Source organism: Podarcis filfolensis (assembly GCF_964270895.1).
Source record: "Podarcis filfolensis genome assembly, chromosome: 2".
Classification (NCBI taxonomy): domain Eukaryota; kingdom Metazoa; phylum Chordata; class Lepidosauria; order Squamata; family Lacertidae; genus Podarcis; species Podarcis filfolensis.
In genome coordinates, this window is record NC_139605.1 from 109,186,038 (window position 1) to 109,210,447 (window position 24,410).

Sequence of the window (24,410 nt, forward strand, 5' to 3'; positions counted from 1 at the left end):
TAATAATAATAATAATAATAATAATAATAATAATTTATTATTTATACCCCGCCCATCTGGCTAGGTTTCCCCAGCCACTCTGGGCGGCTTCCAACAGAATATTAAAATACAATAGTCTATTAAACATTAAAAGCTTCCCTATATGAGTCTATATCCCTATGTTCTTAATTAACCCTCTTCCCTTGCCCAAGGTCCCAAGGCAACCGAACGACACACTTTATATGCTATACGGGGACACAATACACTACAGGAGATCTGCAGCAGCAGAAAGATTGTTTTAAATTTAGAGGAAAGTTTAGCCTTGAACTCTGTCTGGGTTCCCAGCGAGGATCTCATCGAGTCACCTCTGCTGTCCTTGGCCACAGAAAGGGGACTCTTGCGATATTGATCAGGCAGCTCAAGTGTCTGCTTCTGTGAGCATGCAACTCTTTCTTAAAGGGGCCACGAGGCCCCAAAATGATCTGACCTATCAGATGGAGGCTTGCGTGCTTATGACAAAGGATAAGCACTCTGTAGGCAAGGTAGGGGGCCAGTGTCTCTGGGACCAGAGGTAGGAGATTAAATTGGCTATTTCCGATCTTCAGACAGTAGTCATATAGGGTTGTATCCGACGTTAGTCCAACTCAAGAGCAGATCCACCGAAGGGCACGACTGAGTTAGGTCCATTAATTCCAGTGGGTCTAATCTGAGTAGAACTTAATTAAGGGGTCACCAACCCAGCACCCCTGTGCAAATTATCTGCACAATATCTGTGAAATGATTGCCTGTTGCTTCTGCCTGTTGTTTTCCACCATCCCCGCCTCGTCAAAACACTTTTCCTGCTTCTTATTTTCCAGACAGAAATTCAACAGGTTAAGCATTTTCTCATAAGGAAACACAAGCGTGGGGGAAAGCTTCATGACGATTGTACAGACAGCCCCCTTATGTACATTCCATTTGTGTGCGATTGCATTTACAAGGGTCCTTGCGAATTAAATAAATAAATTGATTACCCAGAAGTGAGCGAGGGAAGGCATGTTAGGTGACTGCAGCACACGAGTCCTTTTCTCTCTCTCTCTCTCTCTCTCTCTCTCGCCTCCCTTTGTGCCCTCCCTATTAAAGTGGGGTGCTCCCCACTTTACACAATTTCACTTAGGCCTGTGGGGGCCCAGAACGTAATCCCCACGTAAGTGGGGGAGTCCTCTAATTTTATATTATGCCATAACTCCCCTGACATCCATATTGTGACTGATGCCACCAGCACACTTTTAAAATTCAAAATGTGACACCTGGTCCACAAAGGTCGGCAACCCCTGACGTAGTTGGATACAACCCTTAGCCTGATCTCCTAGACTGACGGCTGCCTATCACTTTCTCGGCCCATTCGTATCTGTGATGAAATAGGCCTCGGTCCTGTATACCTGAAGTAGCATCTTCACCCCCATCGTCCAGCCTGGATACTAAGGTCCAGCTCCGAGGGTCTTCTGGTGGTTCCTTCACTGCGAGAAGTTACCGTATTTTTCGCTCTATAACTCGCACCCAACCATAACACGCACATAGTTTTTAGAGGAGGAAAATCCGTAGGCATGCCACCCGTAGGCATTCCCGCCATAACACACACAGACATTTCCCCTTACTTTTTAGAAGGAAAAAAGTGAGTGTTATGGTGCAAAAAATAAGGTAGGTCACAGGGAACCAGGCAGAGGGCCTTCTCGGAAGTGACACCCGCCCTGTGGAATGCCCTCCCATCAGATGTCAAGGAAATAAACAACTCTCTGACTTTCAGAAGACATCTGAAGGCAGCCCTGTTTAGGGAAGCTTTTAATGTTTAATGCTGTATCATGTTTTTAATATCTGGTTGGGAGCCGCCCAGAGTGGTTGGGGAAACCCAGCCAGGTGGGTGGGGTATAAGTAAAAACATTATTATTGTTGTTGTTGTTGTTGTTGTTGTTATTATTGTTATTATTATTGTTATTGTAGAGCACGAAGGGACCCTGAGGATCATCTAGTCCAACCCCCTGCAATGCAGGAATATGCCCATATGGGGATCGAATCTGCAACCTTGACATTATCAGTACCACGCTCTAACCAACTGAGCTATCCAGCCAGCTAAACTTAAAAAAGAAGAGGACAAAAGTAGGCAGGTGTGCATAAAATCTGCATAGGTTAATACATGTGTATAGATGCAAATTTAGAATTCACAACAACAATAGGAATAGAAATACAATCCCAGCTCCCCATAGTGCATCCAGCTGATCAGTCTGCTGTCTGGGTGATGGCACTGAAAGGCAACTTCAGAGTCACCCTTGCTCTCCTTTTAATTTAATTTGTTTTTGAAGTGGGCTTGGGCCGGACAGCTGTGCACACAGAGGACTGTCCTCTGTAAGGAACGACTCATGTCTGCTCTATTTTTTTTTTTTTATATATAATATTTTTATTTTCCATTTAAACACAATACAACGAACATAAACATACAAAAAAAAAAAACAACAAAAAACACAAAACAAAACAAAAAACATGTATCATTTCATATCCTAATTTCATATCCCATCTTCCCCGACTTCCTCATGCTTCCCCTTTCTGTATTCCAAATTCTTATTGATTGTTCAGCAAATCTTCCCTTATTTTAATTTAAATTTAGGTTATTCTTCCTTATTCTCCTTGTCTTAACCATTACTAATAGTAACCATTTACTTTCCAGTCCAACATCATTCTAACTTTCATTAACTTTGTAATATTTCTTTAAATAGTCCTTGAATTTTTCCCATTCTTCTTGCGCTGCTTCTCTTCCCTGGTTTCGGATTCTGCTCGTCATTTCTGCCAAGCCCATATAGTCTATCACCTTCATCTGCCATTCTTCCAGTGTGGGTAGCTCTTGCGTCTTCCAGTACTTCGCAATGAGTATTCTAGCTGCTGTTCATGTCTGCTCTAGACATACAAAAAACACACCCAGACAGGCTCAAGCACTCATCATGTAGGATTAGCTCATTCCCTGTAATAGGATCTCCTTTACTTTTCCCGTTTCCCCCCACACTGTCCTGAAAGACGTATCTATTCTGTAGGTCTTCAGCACATCCACAGAGGGTGATCTCAGCCTGTCACTATATCCGGGTGGGGATTCAATCACAAACCAGCAAATTCAGGTTACGCAACTGTGCAACTTGTGCAACAGACACACTTTCCTGCAAAGACTGGACTTTTTGCAGTAAGGAAAGTGACAGGAAAACACACTGGGAAGTGTGAGGTAACAATGGCTTTGATGAAACATTGGCTGTGTACACAATATACCGTATTTTTCACTCTATAAGACGCACCAGACCACAAGGCGCACCTAATTTTTGGAGGAGGAAAACAAGAAAAAAAATATTCTGAATCTCAGAAGCCAGAACAGCAAGAGGGATCGCTGCGCAGTGAAAGCAGCAATCCCTCTTGCTGTTCTGGCTTCTGGGATAGCTGTGCAGCCTGCATTTGCTCCATAAGACGCACACACATTTCCCCTTACTTTTTAGGAGGGAAAAAGTGAGTCTTATAGAGCAAAAAATACGGTATGTTCAAAGCACTTCAAAGCGCTTGCTTTCCTTCCAGGAATTCTGGGCCCTGTAGTTCACCCCTTGCAGAGTTACAATTCCTAGCAACAAACTACAGTGCCCAGAATTCTTTGAGGGAAAGAATGAGCTTCAAATGTATAGTGTCTACACAACCATTGCCTAGCTTCCTTGCAAACAAATCCAGAGTGAAAGCTCTGCAAATGCCTAGAGTGCCAGTGAGACGGAAGTATCAAACTCTCAATGGGCTTCTTCCTGCCTCATTATTGGTGTAGGGCATCTTTACTTACAAACTACAACCTGCCCCACTTCTGCAGGTAGTAGGAGGGCAAACAAGGTTCAATTGCAGCCATTGAAACCCCTCTCCCCTACCATAGCCTAAGGCTGCAATCCTAAACTTCCACCATTAGTTCTATGTTAGCATGCATAGGATTGCAACCCACAGCAATTATCCATCTCTTACTTTTTAGGTGGTTCGAATCCCTACGACGGGGTGAGCTCCCGTTGTTCGGTCCCAGCTCCTGCCAACCTAGCAGTTCGAAAGCACGTCAGAGTGCAAGTAGATAAATAGGTACCACTCCGGCGGGAAGGTAAACGGCGTTTCCGTGAGCTGCTCTGGTTCGCCAGAAGCGGCTTAGTCATGCTGGCCACATGACCCAGAAGCTGTACGCTGGCTCCCTCGGCCAATAAAGCGAGATGAGCTTTACCCCAGAGTCATCCACGACTGGACCTAATGGTCAGGGGTCCCTTTACCTTTACCTAGTATTTAAAAACAAAACAACGGCCACTTCTACTGGTATCCTTGTTTCCTGGGATCAGACACAACAGGCTGGATTCAACCAACTGGTTCCATGAGCAGAAGCCTGTATAGTGACTTCTGCTAGTGCACTGGGCCTTTAGGGGAGTTTTGCTGGTGGAACAATCTTCTAGCACCCTTGGTAGGAGATCTCATCATTTGCTAGCATGAATACCTCCCATCAAGGCTTCCTTTTCCTCTCCCCCCACCTCCAGACAAGACCAACCAAGCAAATGTGTCTGCTTCCTTTCAAAAGGTGCTGCCTCCTCTGCTGTTTAAAAAGACCTAGGCTCCTTTCTCTCCCTCTCCTCTCTGTGGCTGTTTGATGTTTCAGGTGGCTGCTATTGCAATTCCTGTTCCCGCTGCGCACAGGGAGCTTTAATGACAGTAAGCAGCTGGGAATGGTCAACTCCACAGAAGGACAGAGCTGCGGGAAAGGAGGCAAGAGTAAGATCTCATCGCTCCCTGAAGAGCAGGGATTAAGCTGCCTCCATGTCCTCGCTTTGCTACAACAGGTCATATCAGAAGGGTGGGTTTTGGCAACCTGGTGAGGAAGCTAGTGTGCCGAAGGGGTTGCCTAGGAGACCCTTCCCCACCCCTTTCCTTGCCCAGCTGATGCACAACAGCCCTGCGGTGCTGCCACTTGGGTCTTACTATTTGGGAGCAAGCTAAAGGTAGGTAAAGGACTCCTGGACGGTTAAGTCCAGTCAACGACGACTATGGGTTGTGGCGCTCATCTCGATTTCAGGCCAAGGGAGCCGGCATTTGTCCACAGACAGCTTTCCAGGTCATGTGGCCAGCAGTACTAAACCGCTTCTGGAGCAACGGGACACCGTAATGGAAACCAGAGTGCACGGAAACACCGTTTACCTTCCCGCCGCAGCTGTACCTATTTATCCACTCATGCTGGTGTGCTTTCGAACTGCTAGGTTGGCAGGAGCTGGGACAGAGCAATGGGAACTCACTCCACCCTGGGGATTCAGACCTTCCGATCAGCAAGTCCAAGAGGCTCAGTGGTTTAGACCACAGTGCCACCCACGTCCCTCATATTTGGGAGTAGGACTGGGTGATGTAATCGAAACATCGCCCCAAACTGGTTTTAAGTTTCGACTGCACACATCACAAGCCAACGTTCCTGAGGGTGGCTCCTGGACCCGGAAGCAAAGTCTCATTGCGCTGTCTTCTACTGAGGCTGAATTCAGTGCACTGTCAGATTTGTGCCGGGAACTAGAGTTCTATAGATGCTTGGTGCAAGGGATCTATGGGGATTGTAGCTTGCCCATCATGGTTTGGGAAGACAATCAACCTTGTTTGAAATTGGCTGAATCTGCGCAATTTAAGGCCAGAACCAAGCATCTGGACATACGCTTCCAAAATGTGTGCCAGAGTGTTCAGTCAGGTTTGATTCAGCTGAAGTATTGTGCCAGTCACGTTAACCTGGCCGATGGATTTACCAAACCTTTAAGCTTCCAGCGTCATGGGGAGTTTTGTGGTGGTTTGGAGTTGGGGATAAGTTCTGTACATACTTTCCCCACAGTAGTGCAGGGCGAGAGGGGGTGTGAGGAGAACCTGAGCTTACAGGGTTAAACAGCTCAGAGTGTACGCCCTGCCTACAAATTGGGAGGAGGGGGGAGACACGTCATATCCGAGAGTCTCCAGCCTTTGTTCTCTCTCTCTACTTTCGCTTTTGAGGAGAGAGGACGTGTTTTCACGATGCTGTTCGCTGAGATAGACAATGGATAGTCTGCTGTAAATAAAAACTGCTTCTAGCTGCTAAGATCCTGAGTGGATTTTATTTAAGCACACTGAAGAACGCATTGGAGCTTGCAGCTTTCTCTGGCCGCTGCGTTAAACTCTGCCTTTGCTCAGAGCCTTTGGAATGTGGCCTTTGAAGTCCGGAGGCCCAGCAGAACTGCGCAACCGAAGCAGGCTGGACGCCAAGGCTTATCTGAGCAATAAACATTCTTCACTGGAATGGGTTACTTCTGGGTTTCAGCGGTTGTGCATGAGCAGAAGTGCTAAATAGCACTTTGCGCATGCGCAGAAGTGCCGAATCGCAACCCGTGTGTGCATAGATGTGGTGCTGCGGGTTGCGAACGTGTCTCCCGCACGGATCACGTTCGCAACCCGAGCGTCCACTGTACCGTATTACATTTTCTCCAGCACTGGTTGATGGTATGAGACTCCTCCTGTTCAATAAAGATTGTGGGTTTCCCTTTACAAGGCAACACAAATAATTCATTATAAGTAAAATCCTCCCCCAACACGTTATGCCTAAACTGGAATCAGAAGATGTACACAGATGTTTCATGCCAATTGTATTTGAAGGGGCTGAGTCATGTTTTACAAGTGATGGCACCAGGTAGCTTGCTTTTTGAACTCTTTTGTGGAGAATAAATGAACAGATCAATCACACAGATTCATTGGCTTATGCTTTCTGTGTCGGATCAAGACCGTTTGTGAAGGAATGACAAACTGCCTAGGGAGAAGGCGGCAATCCCTTATGAGTTTCACTAGAGAGGGTCTCACATAACCCAATGAGGGTTAGGAAGGAGAGTGTTGGCTGCAGACTTCTGATGTTAAGACACTGTAACAACCAGGGGCATAGCGTGGTTTGCAAGCACCCGGGCCAGGGCAAGTGTTGCGCCCCCTGGTGGACTGAGCAGTAACTTCACCAGCCAGCGTCTAATCAAGGGAGCTTCTCCTTGCAAACTAGCCCTAATCTGGGAGCAGAAATAAGACATAAATGCAAAGCGAGGAATGCTGCTGAGTCGCCTCATCCTCCTCTCCTTGCAGAGAGATGCTCTGAGCAATGCATGTAGCTCCAGCAGTGCTTTCCTGCCTTCCTCTTCCTCCCTCCCTTCTCTTTTTTTTAAAAAATATTTTTATTCGAGAATTTTTTCATATAAACATAACATACATAAACATACAAAGACACAAACAAAACAAAAAACATGTACCATTTCATATCCTAATTTCTTGTACCTTTCTTCCCCGACTTCCTCATGCCTCCCTTTTCTGTATTCCAAATTCTTATCGATTACTCAGCAAATCTTCCCTTATTTTAATTTAGATTTAAACTAATCTTCCTTATTCTCCTTGTCTTAACCATTGCTAATAGTAACCATTTACTTTCCAGTCCAACATCATTCTAACTTTCATTAACTTTGTAATATTTCTTTAAATAGTCCTTGAATTTTTCCCATTCTTCTTGCGCTGCTTCTCTTCCCTGGTTTCGGATTCTGCTCGTCATTTCTGCCAAGCCCATGTAGTCTATCACCTTCATCTGCCATTCTTCCAGTGTGGGTAGCTCTTGCGTCTTCCAGTACTTCGCAATGAGTATTCTAGCTGCTGTTGTAGCATACATAAAGAAAGTTGTATCCGTCTTTAACACCCCTTGGCCGACAATACCCAAGAGAAAGGCCTCTGGTTTCTTGGAGAAAGTATATTTAAATACCTTTTTAAGTTCATTATAGATCATTTCCCAGAATGCCTTAATCTTCGGGCAAGTCCACCAAAGATGAAAAAATGTACCTTCAGTTTCTTTACATTTCCAACATTTATTGTCAGGCAAATGGTAAATCTTTGCAAGCTTGACTGGGGTTATGTACCACCTATATATCATTTTCATAATATTTTCTCTTAAGGCATTACATGCCGTAAATTTCATCCCGGTGGTCCACAACTTTTCCCAATCAGCAAACAAAATATTATGACCAATGTCCTGAGCCCATTTAATCATGGCTGATTTAACCGTTTCATCTTGTGTATTCCATTTCAGCAGCACCTCCCTCCCTTCTCAGGGGTGCGCCAGCCATAAGGAGAAGGAGGTGCACCCCCAACCCCAAGGGCCCAGCCCAGGCGTGGCTTGGCTCCCTGCACCTCCAGCCTCGATGAGGGAACCTATCATGGGGGTGCCTGGTTGTGCCCCCCCCCCCGAAATTTGCACCCAGGGCCATGGCCCCCCTGTCCCCCACGCTATGCCACTGCTTACAGTTCAGCAGGAGAAATCAGTCCCTTTTATTCAGCAGATTTTAAGGTAGCATTAAAAGCGGCGCATCAATTATTTACTTAGTATTATAATATTTTTTACGAGCAGGGGATCATTTGGATTCCATCCCCCTCCAGCACAAATACTGTCTTGGGTCGTGCCTGGCCTCTAAATATTATGACCATGCGTGTTTGTGTGCTTATATATCTATATCTATCCCCTAATTGCTGAAGGCTGGCTTTAGCTGCTGGTATAAAATATAGAGGGGAATTCGAAGCAGCGCTAAGCAGATTGCTCTGTCAGCACAAGTGTTTTTGCTCGCCTGATGGAACGGTCTGTTCTCTTCTCTCCCCCCCCCCATGTGCTGTTCTGGAGATTCTCTCCCCTACCTGAACCAATTGGGTGGGGGGCACGCGAGGGGAGGAGAAGAGGGAAAAGCTAGTGAAAGTTCTTGTACAGGCTTCTGATGGAGAGGCCAGTTAGGGCTTGTCTGCGCTTATCCCATGCCTAGAAAGTATGGACCTGGGAGGCTTTCTGCTTCTTCCATGCTTTCTAGGGAAACCTGCTCTTTAGAGCTGAATTGGAGCAAACATCAATTTGTGGAAAACCTATCTGACGTTTGCTCTGAATCAGCACTAAAGAGAAGGTTTTCCTGGGGAAGCCTTGATGGACCCTTAGCTGAATCCAGCCACAAAACTCGGAGCGTTAGGATGCAATCCTACACACACCCTGACCTAGGAGTAAGTCCCACTGAACTCAATAGGTCTCACTTCTGAGCAGACAGGCATGGCGTGGTGGCCAGTTATCTGAATGCTAGCTATTTCTGCTCCTAACAGAGACACTGAGGCTATAGCTCAGTGTTTCCCAAACCAGCTGTTTTTGGACTACAATTCCCATCATTCCTAGCTAGCAGGACCAGTGGTTGGGCATCATGGGAATTGTAGTTCAAAACAGCTGGAGACCCATGTTTGGGAAACACTGCTATAGTCTGTCATCCCAACCTTCCCTCTTTGCGAGACAACAAGAACAACTTGCAGTTTAGGGAACTCTCAGCTGAAGAGTACCTCTGGCCAGGTACTTAGATGCCCTTGACCACTTGCAAGACTGCCCAATCTGGCTTCTGCTGGCCCTGCCCAATGGTGGCTGCTGCCCATTGGGACAGAAGGCAGGGAGACCAACAGTAGGTGAGGCCAGAGCCAATGACAGATGGAACCACTCCCTGCCTGGTTGCAAACAAGGAAGCAGGCAGCTGGGGACTAGTTGAGGGCAGAATGAAGTTGTGCTCAATTCATCCTAATGGATGAGTCTCCACTGACTGGCACAGGGTTGTGCCAGTCAGTAACCACACGCTTCAAAGATGGAGTTAACTCTTTCTCCACAGACTTGGTTGAGTGTCAGGCCTAATGAGCAGAGCAGCTCATTCCTGGTGGTCTTCCTCCATGGACATCAGTTGCCAAGACTGAAAGTCCCCACCATCTCACAGCTGTCCCTTCCTCTCCAGGACTTCCCCTAAGCAATCAGAGGCTACACCTGCATGCAGCCAACCTCCCTTCCGCCCTTTTCATGCCTCTTCTGGTACTGGGAGTCAGGAGGGAAGGGGAGCTTGCTGTGGTAGGAGGGGAAGATGCCTGTGACTCTTCACCAGCCTGACTCATCTTTGCCTCTTGGCCTCCCTCCCCATCTGCTTCAGCTTCTGCCTCTGATTCTAGACTTCTTACTGCCACAGACCCTCCCAGCTCACTAAGCCCTGTTACCTCTTCCGCTTCCGGCACCTCCTTCTCTCAGTCTTCTCCCCTTTCTCTGGCCACTCATTGCCATCCCACCACTAATCCACAGACTCCGAACCTTATTCTCTTGGGGGTTCCCTAGCTGGTTCCTCCCACCATTCCTCTACGTCCAACCAGTCCATACCTCCCTAATCTCCACCTTTGCTAACATTAGGGCTAGCCCATTTCCTCTTCATTCCAGCTCCCTAACTCAAAAGGAACCCGTGTGTTCCGACCAATCCTAGAGACGGCTCCAGAACTCCAAATCATTTTCAAAACAATAATAATAATGGAGGAAGAGCTGTTGTTGTTTCTTTGTCCCAGAGTAGCCCTTCTGTTTACAATTTAGCACAAGCCTAATCCAATGAAGTCTGCAGCCTTAAGCAACCCTGAATTAGGAGTAAGCCCCTTTAACTTGTGTGGAGCTTCCTCCAGGTTAAACATATTTAGGGTTGCACTGCTCAGCCTGCGCTCAATCTTAAAACACTGTTACAACCTGCAGACTACAGGGGCTCCTCCAGCACGGCAACCACACCCCTGCTATTGCTTTAGTTAATATCCAGTCTGTAGAACAGATCCGGGGAGCTCAAAAACTACTTTGATTCTAATAAAGGCATTACAAATTTGACTGTAAGCAAGCTCACGGACCTCAGCCATAAGTAGGTCCTCCCCTTACTCTAACTCAGCTCCTTAAATCAAGCCCCCACCCCCCAAACCAGCCCCACAGGCACTAGGGGCTGATGCACAAGCCACTCACCACAGTGAAGTCATTGGGACCGCAGTCCCTACCGCGGTATTTACAGGCCAGCATCATGTCCTCAAGTTCGTGGCCATGGCGGTCGTAAAAGCTGTACAGGTTGAGAGGCTCCTCAGGACCCTCCAGGTCAGGCAAGGCCAACGGGAAGCCCGCTTCCAGGTAGGCGCCGGGGTCATAGCCCACGAGCGGAGAGATATAGGACAGGTCGTCGAAGGTGAGCTGGGAGCCCCGGATGCGGTTGATGTTGCAGAGCGTGATGGCGGGGAAAACCATCTCGGCGCTCTCCATTTCGTCCAGCTGCGTCACGTGATGATATTCCAGGTAGTAGAAAATCCGCCCAGCTACCTGGGACAAGAAGATGGAGAGGGAGATCAGGAACGCGGCCATCCAGAGGCCCTGGCGCACTCCAAAGCTGCCTTCTACGAAGATATGGTTGACGCCGTGCAAAGTGCAGCTGTTGGCAAAGTCCACCAGGTTTGGAGCGCTTCCTTCTTCGTCTTCGTCCTTCTCCTTCTCCTCCTCCCCCTCCTCCTCCGGTTCCTCTCCATCCTCATAGGCTTGCTCCATGGCTTCTGGCTCTTGCTGTTCGTAGGGGGGTTTGTCACCATTGCTCTCCGTCGCACACTTGACCGCGGTGTGCTTCTCTTTGTTCGAAGAGAAGGAGATGGTGCAAAATATCTGGATGGGCATCCTACAGGGGCCCCCTCTGAGCAGCCCTCCTCTCGCCTGTTGTATTTGAAGGGGGTCTTTGGAAGGACTTCTTCTGGGGCTGGAGAACGAGGAGGGGTTGCCAAAGAGAAAAGGAGAGGATGGGCAGAACGGAGGTAGATGGTGTCAGAAGGAGAGGGGGAAGAGAAAGGTTGGGAACAGAAGGAGACACAGAGGGAAAGAAGACCCCAAAGGAGAAATGGGACAGAAACGGCAAGAAAATAAGATGGAATCAGAAGTGAGGGAAATTGGGGACGGGGGAGGAGAGAGAAAAGGAGGAGTGTGGCAGAAAGAAAGGAGAGGATGAGCTGCCTCCTTCCTTCAAATCCGGCATCCAGAATCAAACACTGATCCCTGGCTCCAAATGCTTCTGTCCTCCGACACTCTGCTCCAAAGTTGGGAGTTTATGGCTGCGCCGGACAGAGCGAGCTGTTTCCCTGGCTGGTGCTGGCTGGGGATGTGTTCCTCTTATACAGGCTACAGCAGCGAAGAAGTCAGACTCAGATGCCTAGGACAGGGCCTGCTTAATAATTCAACAGCTTCCTTGGTATCTGTGTTGGGGTTGGGAGGTGCCAAGGGAAGGACAAGCCACTCTTCTCCCGCCCGCCCCCAAACACACGCACACCCAGAAGCCACGCCAGTGCCAGATTATTTCCTGCACCCAGCGTGTCACCGCCTGCTCCAGCCTCTCGCAGCTGCTCCCATGTGCCTCCGGAAGCCGTAGCCTCAAAACAAAACTGGCCTTTGGGTTTAAAATCGTAGTACACGGGGCTCTCGGAAGCCCAGTTGTTCTGGTCCCGAGGGTTAACCGTGCAGCAAGGTCCAAGGTCAAGGGTGCGGTATGGAGGCTGTCCATCAAGGCTGAAGCTGGGTCCAAGGCAGGGAGTTGGGTGAGGTCAGGAGCTCCGGCAGAAGAGCAGGACAGGGTGCAGGCAGGAACAGGCTACCAACAATGTTGCTCCCGCAACCTGGGACTGGGGCTGGCTGGCTTTTATCTGCCCCGAGGTATAGGGCGGCCCCGGTCCACAGGTGACTCGCCTCTCCTGGCCTGGAGGCGAGCACTCCTCCTGCGGGAACTTAGTTCCCTCCGCCTCTCTGCCCTGAGCCTCTGCAGCTCAGGAGAGGCTGGAGGGTTACCGGACCCAGAGGCAACCTCAGCTTCCTCTGACGGGGCTGAGAGTGGAGCACCTGCAGGCAATGGGTCCTCCATCACCTCAGGAGCCAGAGCAGACTCAGCTGGTGCCTGCACCTGAGGATCCAGCACAGGTGAGGGCCCTTCAGGCTCAAGCCCCAGCCCCGGCTCAGCTGGTTCTGGAGGCGGGGACTCCTGTGCAGGCTGAGATTCCTCAGGTTCAGCCTCTGAGTCCGAATCCCAGGCCATCACACCAGTGCTGATGGCTTTCAGGAGAGATCATAAGCACGCCCCCACAATTGCACTCGGCTTTGGGTCTTGGGTTTTTCTCCAGCCAAGGTGGGGTTATCTGCTCTCCTGCCTGTCCATTGACTCAGAGGGAGGACAGAGTTCTGTGGATTCTTAAACTGGGCTGTGAGTTTGTGGTTTTGTACTGGGGTGAGGACATGCAGCATCCCAAACCTTCCTCAACCCCAAGCGCCTGGGCTTTGTGTCTGCAAAGGGAAAGAAGGCATCTCTCCGTCCATCAAGCACACTTGCTTCCACACCAATTCATCAGCAGGTGATTAAGAGAACCAGTCCCTCACAAACCCTAGAGACAGCCAGGACCAGCAAAGGCCACCAAACTTCTGCTCTGCTTCATGGTGAACAGACCTTCCTAAGGATCCTGGTGGTACAAAATTGCATTTTAATGGAACAGTTCCTGTTGTGCTGCCCATTTCTCTACCGCTGTTCCCAACATGGGTGATACATAAGAAACTATCGTAAGAAGAGGCCTGCTGGATCAGACCAAGGGCCCAGCTTGTCCAGAACTCATCAGATCTCATCAGGAGTAAGGTTAAAGATAAAGGTAAAGGATCCCTGGGCAGTTAAGTCCAGGCAAAGGCAACTATGGGGTTACGGTGCTCATCTTGTTTTCAGGCCAAGGGAGCCGGCGTTTGTCCACAGACAGCTTTCTGGGTCATGTGGCCAGCATGACTAAACTGCTTCTGGTGCAATGGAACACCGTGACAGAAACACCATTTATCTTCCTGCCACAGTGGTACCTATTTATCTACTTGCACTGGTGTGCTTTCGAACTGCTAGGTTGGCAGGAGCTGGGACAGAGCAACGGGAGCTCACCCTGTTGCAGGGATTCGAACTGCCAACTTTTTGATCAGCAAGCCCAAGAGGCTCAGTGGTTTAGTCCATAGCACCACCTGCGTCCCTATCAGGAGTAAGACCCTTCTCTGGAGGAGACCTCTGGATGCGGCCAGCTGATCGGAATCACTAGGATTAAGGGTTTGCTTCCAGCAGCTGCAGCACAACAACCTCAGTGCTTGGTTGGAAAACCTGCTGGAACAACATCGCTGTTACATGCATTGTGCTTTGACTTTAAGCTAAGCTGCTGACCAGTCTCTACCCAACTTGGTTTGCCCAAAAGTGGACCTGAACGTGATTCCAGACTGATCTGCGCTTGTGTATTGCCTGATCCCTGTTTTGTGCTCCGATTACACAGATCCTGGATGACACTTTTGCTTACACTTTTGCTGCTGCTAGCAAGTTTCCGGATCACTCGGGAAACTAGCAAGAGCAGGACAACGTATGGGGCGTTCGCTATTGCCCATCAGACCCCTCTCTACAGCACTGCAGACGCTTGTAGTTGCCCTGTCTCTGCTCAACTTTGACTAATAGGATAAATGAATTATCCTTCAAATCTCAGCTGGTCAAGCCTCTTTGTCAGCGTGCTAGTTTTAGCACTGCCTGCCCCTTTTCTAAGCAAGGCTCTGCATTTTAAACTTTTAACAGTGGCATGGTATTCAACCGGTGCGACTTTCATGGCGGTACGGTTGCAGGAAAACCCTGCTTCTGCTGAACTCAACGCTAACACGCAGCCAATGAAGACACAGGAGCCTCTGCCAAGAAAAGAGTTGGCTACATGGATCTTCTTAGTGACAAGTAGAGAAAGCCGCTCATTCAAATATCGAAGCCTTGAGTTAGGGTTATCAAGTGACAAGAAGAAAAAAATGGTCTGGCCTACTCACGTTAACACCTGCAGATTAGAGGCAGAGGAGCAGGGGCTGTGAAGAAGTTAGCAACCCTAGCTAAGAAGGATCAGAAGAGAAAGGACAAGGAAAAGCAAGTGTCCATTAAATCTGTAGGACTGATAGCAACAAAGCAAACTGCTGAATAGCTAGCTCAAAATTTAGAGTGGGAAGTGGTGGTTCAGAATATGGTTATTTGCTTAATGCAGAGTTTCCCAAACTTGGGTCTCCAGCTGCTTTTGGACTACAATTCCCATCATCCCCGACTACTGGTCCTGCTAGCTAGGGATGATGGGAGTTGTAGTCCAAAAACAGCTAGAGACCCCAAGTTTGGGAACCCCTGGTTTAATGGAAGTTGTATGGATCTGTGAGGTTCTGAAATATGGGGTGCCCATTAAGTGCAATAATAATAATAATAATAATAATAATAATAATAATAATAATAATTTATTATTTATACCCCGCCAATCTGGCTGAGTTTCCCCAGCCACTCTGGGCGGCAGCTCCCAATCAAGTATTAAAAACAATACAGCGTTAAATATTAAAAACTTCCCTAAACAGGGCTGCCTTCAGATGTCTTTTAAAAATAGGATAGCTACTTATTTCCTTCACATCTGAAGGGAGGGTGTTCCACAGGGTGGGCGCCACTACTGAGAAGGCCCTCTGTCTAGTTCCCTGTAGCTTTGCTTCTCGCAGTGAGGGAACCGCCAGAAGGCCCTCGGCGCTGGACCTCAGCGTCTGGGCTGAACGATGGGGGTGGAGACGCTCCTTCAGGTATACAGGAGCAACAGTGAGGAAAGGAACCATTCCTGACAATGAGAATTATCACTCAATACCCCCAGTGGTGCTGAATGTCTACCCCATGAAGCTATTTTGCCCAAGTTGTGCTCACTTGCTCTACACCTGATATGGGGCGGTGAAAGATAAGGGTGGGCCAAATGCGGTTTGGGCACAACACTTTGCCAGCCTTGACTGTCAGGTGGTCCTCATTGTAACATCAGGTGATTGACAGGGGGCGGCCCCTGCTCATCCATCTTGGGGGACAGATCCAGCCCCCCCACTGCCTTCAAACAAAGGGATATCCAGGGACCCTATCCATGCAAACAGTTGGATTTTGCAGATTCGCGAGTGAGGGCAAGAAAGTAGAAAGAAGCTGCAAGTTGCAAAGGAAGCAGCCCCATCGCTCCCCTGACGCTGCAGCCTTCCCTTCCTCCCTGCCCTGTGGTTTCCTTTCCCTGCATTTGGGAGCCCATTAGCAGTGGCCACAAAGCAATTTCCAGCAGCTTGGTCACTGCTGCTGCCCAGCCCAAGTGTGGGAAGTGGGAGGGGAATGAGAAGAGGGCAAACCGGGCAGCACTTTTGGGCCAGGGGGAAAGCGCTCAGGAAATTGACTTTTTTGGCCACTGCCAGCTCAGCATAAGATGACCTCACTGCACCCTGTTGGCTTAACTGTTTGTGAGCTATCTCCCTGCCTAGTCCATGGTTAGCTCTTGATTGCCATCTACTGGATACGAAGGCATGGGAATTTGAGGGTCCATGATTTGAGGGACATTGGTCCATGATCAAGCTCAGTGCAGTGGTACTTCGGGTTACATACACTTCAGGTTACATACGCTTCAGGTTACAGACTGCGCTAACCCAGAAATAGTTGTTGTTGTTGTTTAGTCGTTTAGTCGTGTCCGACTCTTCGTGACCCCATGGACCAGAGCACGCCAGGCACTCCTGTCTTCCACTGCCTCCCGCAGTTTGGTCAAACTCATGCTGGTAGCTTCGAGAACACTGTCCAACCATCTCGTCCTCTGTCGTCCCCTTCTCCTTGTGCCCTCCATCTTTCCCAACATCAGGGTCTTTTCCAGGGAGTCTTCTCATCTCATGAGGTGGCCAAAGTATTGGAGCCTAAGCTTCCAGATCTGTCCTTCCAGTGAGCACTCAGGGCTGATTTCCTTCAGAATGGAGAGGTTTGATCTTCTTGCAGTCCATGGGACTCTCAAGAGTCTCCTCCAGCACCATAATTCAAAAGCATCAATTCTTCGGCGATCAGCCTTCTTTATGGTCCAGCTCTCACTTCCATAATACCTCGGGTTAAGAATTTTGTTTCAGGATGAGAACAGAAATTGTGCTCTGGCGGCACGGCAGCAGTGGGAGGCCCCATTAGCGAAAGTGGTGCTTCAGGTTAAGAAGTTTCAGGTTAAGAATGGACTTCCGGAACGAATTAAGTACTTAACCCGAGGTACCACTGTATTGTCTGGATCAATCGGGAGCGGCTCTCCCTGGTTTCAGGCAGGAGACGGTCTCCGTTTTACCTGGATTTGACCTGGTGCGTTTTGCATGCAACAAAGTTGCTCTGCCACCCAGCCACTGCCCCTCTGTTGACCTCTAGGACCATTTGGAGGCAGAGCTCAGTGGAACAGCATACAATTTTCAGGGATAGCTTGCACAACCTCAGTTCAGTCTCTGGCATCCTCAATTAAACAAACAAAGAACTTCAAGCTCCAGAGAGTTGTAGTAGTAGTAGTAATAAAAATAATTTATTATTATTATGTACTATTATTATTATTATTATTATTATCATTATCATCATCATCATCATCATCATCATTATTAACCGGCTCATCTGGCTGGGTTTCCCCAACCACTCTGGGCAGCTCCCAGCAGAATACTAAAAGCACAATAAAGCATCAAACATCAAAAACTTCCCTGAACAGAGCTGCCTTCAGATGTCTTCTAAAAGTTGGATAGTCGTTTATGTCCTTGACATCTGATGGGAGGGTGTTCCACAGGGCGGGTGCCACTACCGAGAAGGCCCTCTGCCTGGTTCCCTGTAACCTTGCAGTGAGGAAGCCACCAGAAGGCCCGTAGTAGGGCTTTAAAGGTCAGCACCAACACTTTGAATTGTGCTCGGAAACGTACTGGGTTCTCAGTCTGAGATGCTAGAGAGCCTATCAGTGTAGACAATATTGAGTTCAATGGGCCAATGATTTGTCTCAATGTGACATGGACTCAGTTAGCTCAGTATGGTGTTGGTAACACCAAGGTTGTGGGTTTGATCCCCATACAGGCCATCTGCACATTTCTGCACTGCAGGGGGTTGGACTAGATGACCCTCAGGGTCCCTTCCAACTCTATAATTCTATGAATACAGATATGTAGATATAGATATATGCTTTACCCCAGCTGCTGCTTAAGTAGAGCAAAGACAAGGGACTGTAATTCCAAGGGAGAGCCCTGTGGTGTAGTGGCTAGTGTGTCAGACTAGGAGCTGGGAGACCTGGGTTCAAATCTCCCGCTTTGCCATGTAGCTCACTGGGTGGCCTTGGGCCTGTCACTGCCTCTCAGCCTAACCTACCTCATAGGGTAGTTGTGGGGATTAATTGAGGAGGCGTAGAACCTAGACAGCATCTTAAAAAGCAGAGACATCACCTTGCCAACAAAGGTCCGTATAGTTAAAGCTATGGTTTTCCCAGTAGTGATGTATGGAAGTGAGAGCTGGACCAGAAAGAAGGCTGACCACCGAAGAATTGATGCTTTAGAGTTATGGTGCTGGAGGAGACTCTTGAGAGTCCCATGGACTGCAAGAAGATCAAACCTATCCGTTCTTAAGGAAACCAGCCCTGAGTGCTCCCTGGAAGGACAGATCCTGAAGCTGAGGCTTCAATACTTTGGCCACCTCATGAGAAGAGAAGACTCCCTGGAAAAGACCCTGATGTTGGGAAAGATGGAGGGCAGAAGGAGAAGGGGACGATAGAGGATGAGATGGTTGGACAGTGTTCTCGAAGCTACCAGCATGAGTCTGACCAAACTGCGGGAGGCAGTGGAAGACAGGAGTGCCTGGCGTGCTCTGGTCCATGGGGTCACGAAGAGTCGGACACGACTAAACGACTAAACAACAACAAGAACCATGGACATGGTTTTCTCCTTGGAGAAAAAGGTGAGATGTAAATACAATAAATAATAATATATTGACTGTACAGCACTATTCTCATTGTCAGGGAGTCTGATATAAGTTCAGGGCTGGGTAGGAAAGACATGCTTCTCAAACTTTGGGCTTAACTTCTGCTGGTGGTTGAAGTTTACTGTACTAAGCCAATGGGACCACTGGGTCAGGCTAGCTAAATTTTTGTTGAAAAACCATGCAGGGACCGTTTTAACTGACCTCTCAAAAACCTTCACGTGGAAGGTTCATCCACTCAGAGGCACATAGAAAGAGATAGAGAGATAGAAACTCAGTCCCTTAGGAAAGCCAGTCTTTTCCATGTCTTACACTGGAAAGACAAAAAACATCAATACTTCAGCTCTGTTTAGCACAAACTGGCTTCTTCCTCCTTATCAGTGCTTCATTTAAGTGTGCGACACTCGCAGATGTTTCCTGCATACACTCTGCAAACATTGGCTTTCAACAGGGTGGCTGTTTGTGAATTGCCAAAAAATGAAGAAATGCAACACACACACACACACGGCTAAAAGAGGAAAGATGATTGCATAAAATGTACATGTGAGAACTGATATGTACAAATGCAAATTCAGAAACTTAGAAATTTGAATAGAAATTGAACATTTGAATAGAAATACTTCTTCCCATAGTGGGGAAGACTGTAACGAGGTGACCTGTGTCTTGCCACAGTTGATGGGCACCTCCCTGGTGTTTTTAAGCTTCTGCAAACAGGAATCCACTGCCTTCAAGTAGAGGGTACGACGGTAATTATAATTTAAATTTCTATATCACCCTTTATCCAAAGACCACAGGGCAGTTTGCAATATAAACACACAGAAATATCTTGTGCCTGGATGGCTCAGTTGGTTAGAGTGTGGTGCTGATAATGTCAAGGTTGCAGGTTCGATCCTTGTGTATGGGACAGCTGCAAATTCCTGCATTGCAGGGGGCTGGACTAGATGACTAGATGACTCTTGGGTCCCTTCCAACTCTATGATGATGTTGACCTTTAAAGCCCTAAACGGCCTCAGCCCAGTATACCTGAAGGAGCGTCTCCACCCCCATTGTTCTGCCCGGACGCTGAGATCCAGCGCCGAGGGTCTTCTGGTGGTTCCCTCACTGCAAGAAGCAAAGCTACAGGGAACCAGGCAGAGGGCCTTCTCGGTAGTGGCGCCTATCCTGTGGAACACCCTCCCATCAGATGTCAAAGAGATAAACAACTGCCTGACATTTAGAAGACATCTGAAGGCAGACCTGTTCAGGGAAGTTTTTAATGTGTGACATTTTGATGTATTTTAAATACTTGTTGGAAGATGCCCAGAGTGGCTGGGGAAACCCAGCCGGATGGGCGGGCTACAAATAATAACTTCTTCTTCTTTTTCTTTGGGAATGAGAAATTGTCTCTGTGATATAAGCCACTTCCAGAAGTGGAAGAGTTTGGGTCCCTGCCCTCACCAGTTTCAACAGGACATATTGAAGCTCTCTAAATCAAAGCACCCCAAAGCCCGGCGCAAACACATCCATAGAAACTGCACTGAGAAGATGAGCCTCTGTTCCAGTGCTTTACTCCCCTCGCAGTTTGAATTGGTGCCTGATTGTGAGCCTTTACACTAAGGAAATGCCATCCAAAGGCTTCTGCTCCTTCTTTTATTGCCTGCTGGTTTTCAAGAGCCTCTGATGATCATCAACCTCCTTTGGCCTAAGGGCAGGGGAAAAAATTGAGATTTCTTGAATAAATACAATAGATCAATCATCTTCCATGTCTTGCAGTCAGATGGGTTGCTCAGACCTTGAGACGTAGTGCCTGATTATTCTATACCTGTTTGAAAGGGATGCGATAGAAAGTTCAGTCAGAACCACTCTTCTTTGAATGAAGGAGTGAATCTGAGAATCCATTGTTACGGCTCAGGAAGGTTACAAAGGGCACTGGAAACCAAGTAGGGTTTGAAGGAAAGGAGCTGGGAAGAATACTAGTTATCAGGACCTTAGTTAGGGTTGCCAACTGACCAGGAGAAAAATGGCCTGGCCTGTTCTTCTGTCTTTAGCAGCAGCACGATGTACACAAAACAACGGGTGGTCCATTTCTGACATGAAAGTGGCATTACTGCCTGCAGGTCAAGCTGCTGATAGATGTGAAAGGGGTGAGGAGAAAGCTGACAGCTGAGATCCCAGTCCCACAGAATCTCAGGCAGCAGGAGCAAAAAGTTGGTGATGCTAGGGCTAGTTCCCAATGGGCTTAGCAAAGGAGGCAGAGAGCCATGTGACCTCAATAGCTCAGTTAGTTAGAGCACAGTGGGGATAATGCCAAGGTTGCAAGTTCGATCCCCGTATAGGACAGCTGCATATTCCTGCATTGCAGGGGGCTGGACTAGATGATGCTTAGGGTCCGTTACAACTCTGGTGAATCTATGACTTCGCCACCTGAATGGGGAAACTCTCCCTCCAAATTTTTCAGCTGAGGGTGTGGCACAAGGATAAATCTGGCTTCTGTAGCTTTAATAATAATAATAATGATAATAATAATTTATTTATACCCCGCCCTCCCCAGCCAAGGCCGGGCTCAGGGCGGCTAACAAGCAATAATAAAAACAAGTTGAATGAATACAACTTAAAAACAAAATTAAAATACAACATTAAAATATTGAAACATTAAAATATTAAAAGGTAGCCTCATCATAGGAGGAGAAAGGAAAAAGAGAAAAGAAAGAGGGGGAGGGAATCAAATTGGCTCCAAGCCAAAGGGCAGGCGGAACAACTCTGTCTTACAGGCCCTGCGGAAAGAACTCAGATCCTGCAGGGCCCTGATCTCATGAGGCAGAGCGTTCCACCAGGCCGGAGCCAGAGTTGAAAAGGCCCTGGCTCTGGTTGAAGCCAATCTAACTTCCTTAGGGCCCAGGACCACTAGGGTGTTGCTATTTATGGACCTTGAGGCTCTCCGTGGGGCATATTGGGAGAGGCGGTCCTGTAGGTACGAGGGTCCTAGGCCGTGAAGGGCTTTAAAGGTCAAAACCAGCACCTTAAATCTGACCCTGTACTCCACCGGGAGCCAGGGCAGCTGGAAAAGCACTGGGTGAATATGCTCCCATGGCAGAGACCCCGTGAGGAGCCTCGCTGCAGCATTCTGCACCCGCTGGAGTTTCTGGGACAGCTTCAAGGGCAGCCCTGTGTAGAGCGAATTACAGTAGTCAAGCCTGGAGGTGACCGTTGCATGGATCACTGTGGCCAGGTTGGGGCGGGAAAGGTAAGGGACCAACTGCTTGATGCGGCGAAGGTGGAAAAATGTCGTCTTGGCTGTTGTTGTAACCTGCGCCTCCATGGAAAGGGAGACGTCAAGGATCACACCCAAACTCTTAATGGAAGGCAATGGCACTAATTGGCATTGCTGTGCAGAATTGAGTGGCGGAGGTAAGGGCAGTGGCGTAGCGTGGGGGGTGCAGGGGGGGCCGGCCGCACCGGGCGCAACATCTGGGGTTAGGGCAAATCCACGGATTAGGGGGCGCAAATTACTTGCCTTGCCCCGGGTGCTGACAACCCACGCTACGCCACTGGGTAAGGGACCAACTGATAAGCCCCAAAGATCCCGAGAGTCCATCTTCCCCAACTCAGTGCCCTCCAGACTGACTGGGGCTGATGGCAGTCGTAGTCCCAAACATCAGGAGGCAGGGGGAGGTTGACACTGGTAGTGATGGTTTGTAATTTTTTTATGCGAGGGCTCAAGTCCGGCTCAGTTGCTGCATCCTCTGGGTGGTACATCCAGACAAGGCAGAGGGGATGCTGCTGCTTGAGAAGGCCTGATGCTTACATGCTTATCTTATCAACACATTTCTATCTACGTTGCTTTTCCACATGGCGCAAGGTGGGCTACAACAAATAAAAAGCTCACGGAAAAACCCCAACAACAATAACAATAGCTGCGTCAAAGCACTAACACGAATTTGAAATGTTACCGAAAACCTCCTTGCTAATCTAATGAACGGGTTATCTCATTGGTTGTCAGTTACAGTGGTACCTCCAGTTGTGAATGGGATCCGTTCTGGAGGTCCGGCTGGATCCTGAGGTTTTCGCAACTGGAGCGGTAAACCGCTTCTGCACATGCATGTGCGGCGAAACACTTATAGGTTTCCCACTTTCACAACCCAAAGTTTACATTACCCGAAGGTAATGTAAGCTGAGGTGCTACTGTATATGGCTGCCAAGACTATATAACACCGGTCCTGAAAAACCTACATTGGCTCCCAGTATGTTTCTCAGCACAATTCAAAGAGTTGGTGCTGACCTTTAAAGCCCTAAATGGCCTCGGTCCTGTATACCTGAAGGAGGGTCTCCACCCCCATCGTTCAGCCCGGACGCTGAGGTCCAGCTCCGAGGGCCTTCTAGCCAATTCCCTCACTGCGAGAAGTGAGGTTACAGGGAACCAGATGGAAGGCCTTCTCGGTAGTGGCACCTGCCCTGTGGAACACCCTCCCATCAGCTGTCAAGAAAATAAACAACTATCTGACTTTTAGAAGACACCTGAAGGCAGCCCTGTTTAGGGAAGTTTTTAATGTTTGATGTTTTATCATGTTTTTAATATTCTGTTGGGAGCCGCCCAGAGTCGCCTGGGGAAACCCAGCTAGATGGGTGGGGTATAAATAAATCATCATCATCATCATCATCATCATCAGTGCACTGGGTCACCCTAGGGAGACTTGAGGAACATTCAGGGGAGCCCTGGGGGGGCATCCTTTCATTACCCTGCAGCCCTTATCTTCCTGCATCATCTCTCTCCCCTCTCCCAGAAACATTCTGGGGAGCCAGCAGGGAAGAATGGGGCACGGCGAGACTAGAACCGGAAAGCCCTCACTTACGCATGTCCTCTAACGGAACCCCACTGGCTCTTGCAGGGAAGCCACAGAAAGAACATGGTTGGTCGAGGGAGCCATGGACTCAAAAAATTGATAACAAATGGATTATCTCTACAAACCATCTGAAAATCCAGCAACAAGACCGTTCTCTTAACAGTCATTGGGGTATGATTCTTTTTTTTTAACCAGCTGTACTTGTTGTGTGGGGACGCGGGTGGCGCTGTGGGTTAAACCACAGAGCCTAGGATTTGCTGATCAGAAGGTCGGCAGTTTGGATCCCCACGACAGGGTGAGCTCCCGTTGCTCAGTCCCTGCTCCTGCCCACCTAGCAGTTCAAAAGCACGTCAAAGTGCAAGTAGATAAATAGGTACCGCTCTGGAGGGAAGGTAAACGGCATTTCCATGCGCTGCTCTAGTACACCAGAAGCGGCTCCCTCGGCCAATAAAGCGAGATGAGCGCCGCGACCCCAGAGTCGTCCGCGACTGGACCTAATGGTCAGGGGTCCCTTTACCTTTACTTGTTGTGTGGGAAGAAATTTCTGGCTTTTGCATGGCTGAAATGTAACCGACTGTACAATGGTAAGCGCGGCATCCATTCCCCCTCCCACTTTTGCTTCTGTCCCCGCCCATTTTCTGCCCCTGGCCCTGCCCATCGCCAGCATGCATCCTCTGACGAGGAATGCAGAACGCTGGTCTGAAATATGTCCCCCAGCCCCCTCCGGTGTAGGCAATACTCCTTCTTGGACAGCTGCCTAGACTTACGGAGAAGAAAAGCTGACTCTGCCTAAGAGATTATCTTGGGGGGAATCTGTCTCCTTTTATCAATGTGAATTTCGCTTGGTATGAAGACGATGTGCCTTGGAAGAGAATTGAGCTCCTGCCTCTCTGCTCACCTCCCCTGCTACCTGCCGCCAACCAGCAGCTGGGAGACGGGCTAA

At 48.5% G+C, this 24,410-nt stretch overlaps 1 protein-coding gene across 3 annotated transcripts in view; it reads right to left on the reverse strand.

Annotated features, from left to right (window-relative positions):
• ASIC1 (acid sensing ion channel subunit 1) overlaps positions 1-24,410 on the reverse strand; it is a 211,956-nt gene that overhangs the window by 35,719 nt on the left and 151,827 nt on the right. The window contains exon 1 of one of the 3 annotated variants that reach the window (XM_083598805.1): positions 10,835-12,040. The exons of the other annotated variants lie outside the window; for them this stretch is intronic. Within the exon in view, the coding sequence (XP_083454931.1) occupies positions 10,835-11,524 (690 nt within the window). The 5' untranslated portion in view covers positions 11,525-12,040. Of the gene's footprint in view, positions 1-10,834; positions 12,041-24,410 lie in introns of those variants that run through there. 3 annotated transcript variants of the gene reach the window in all.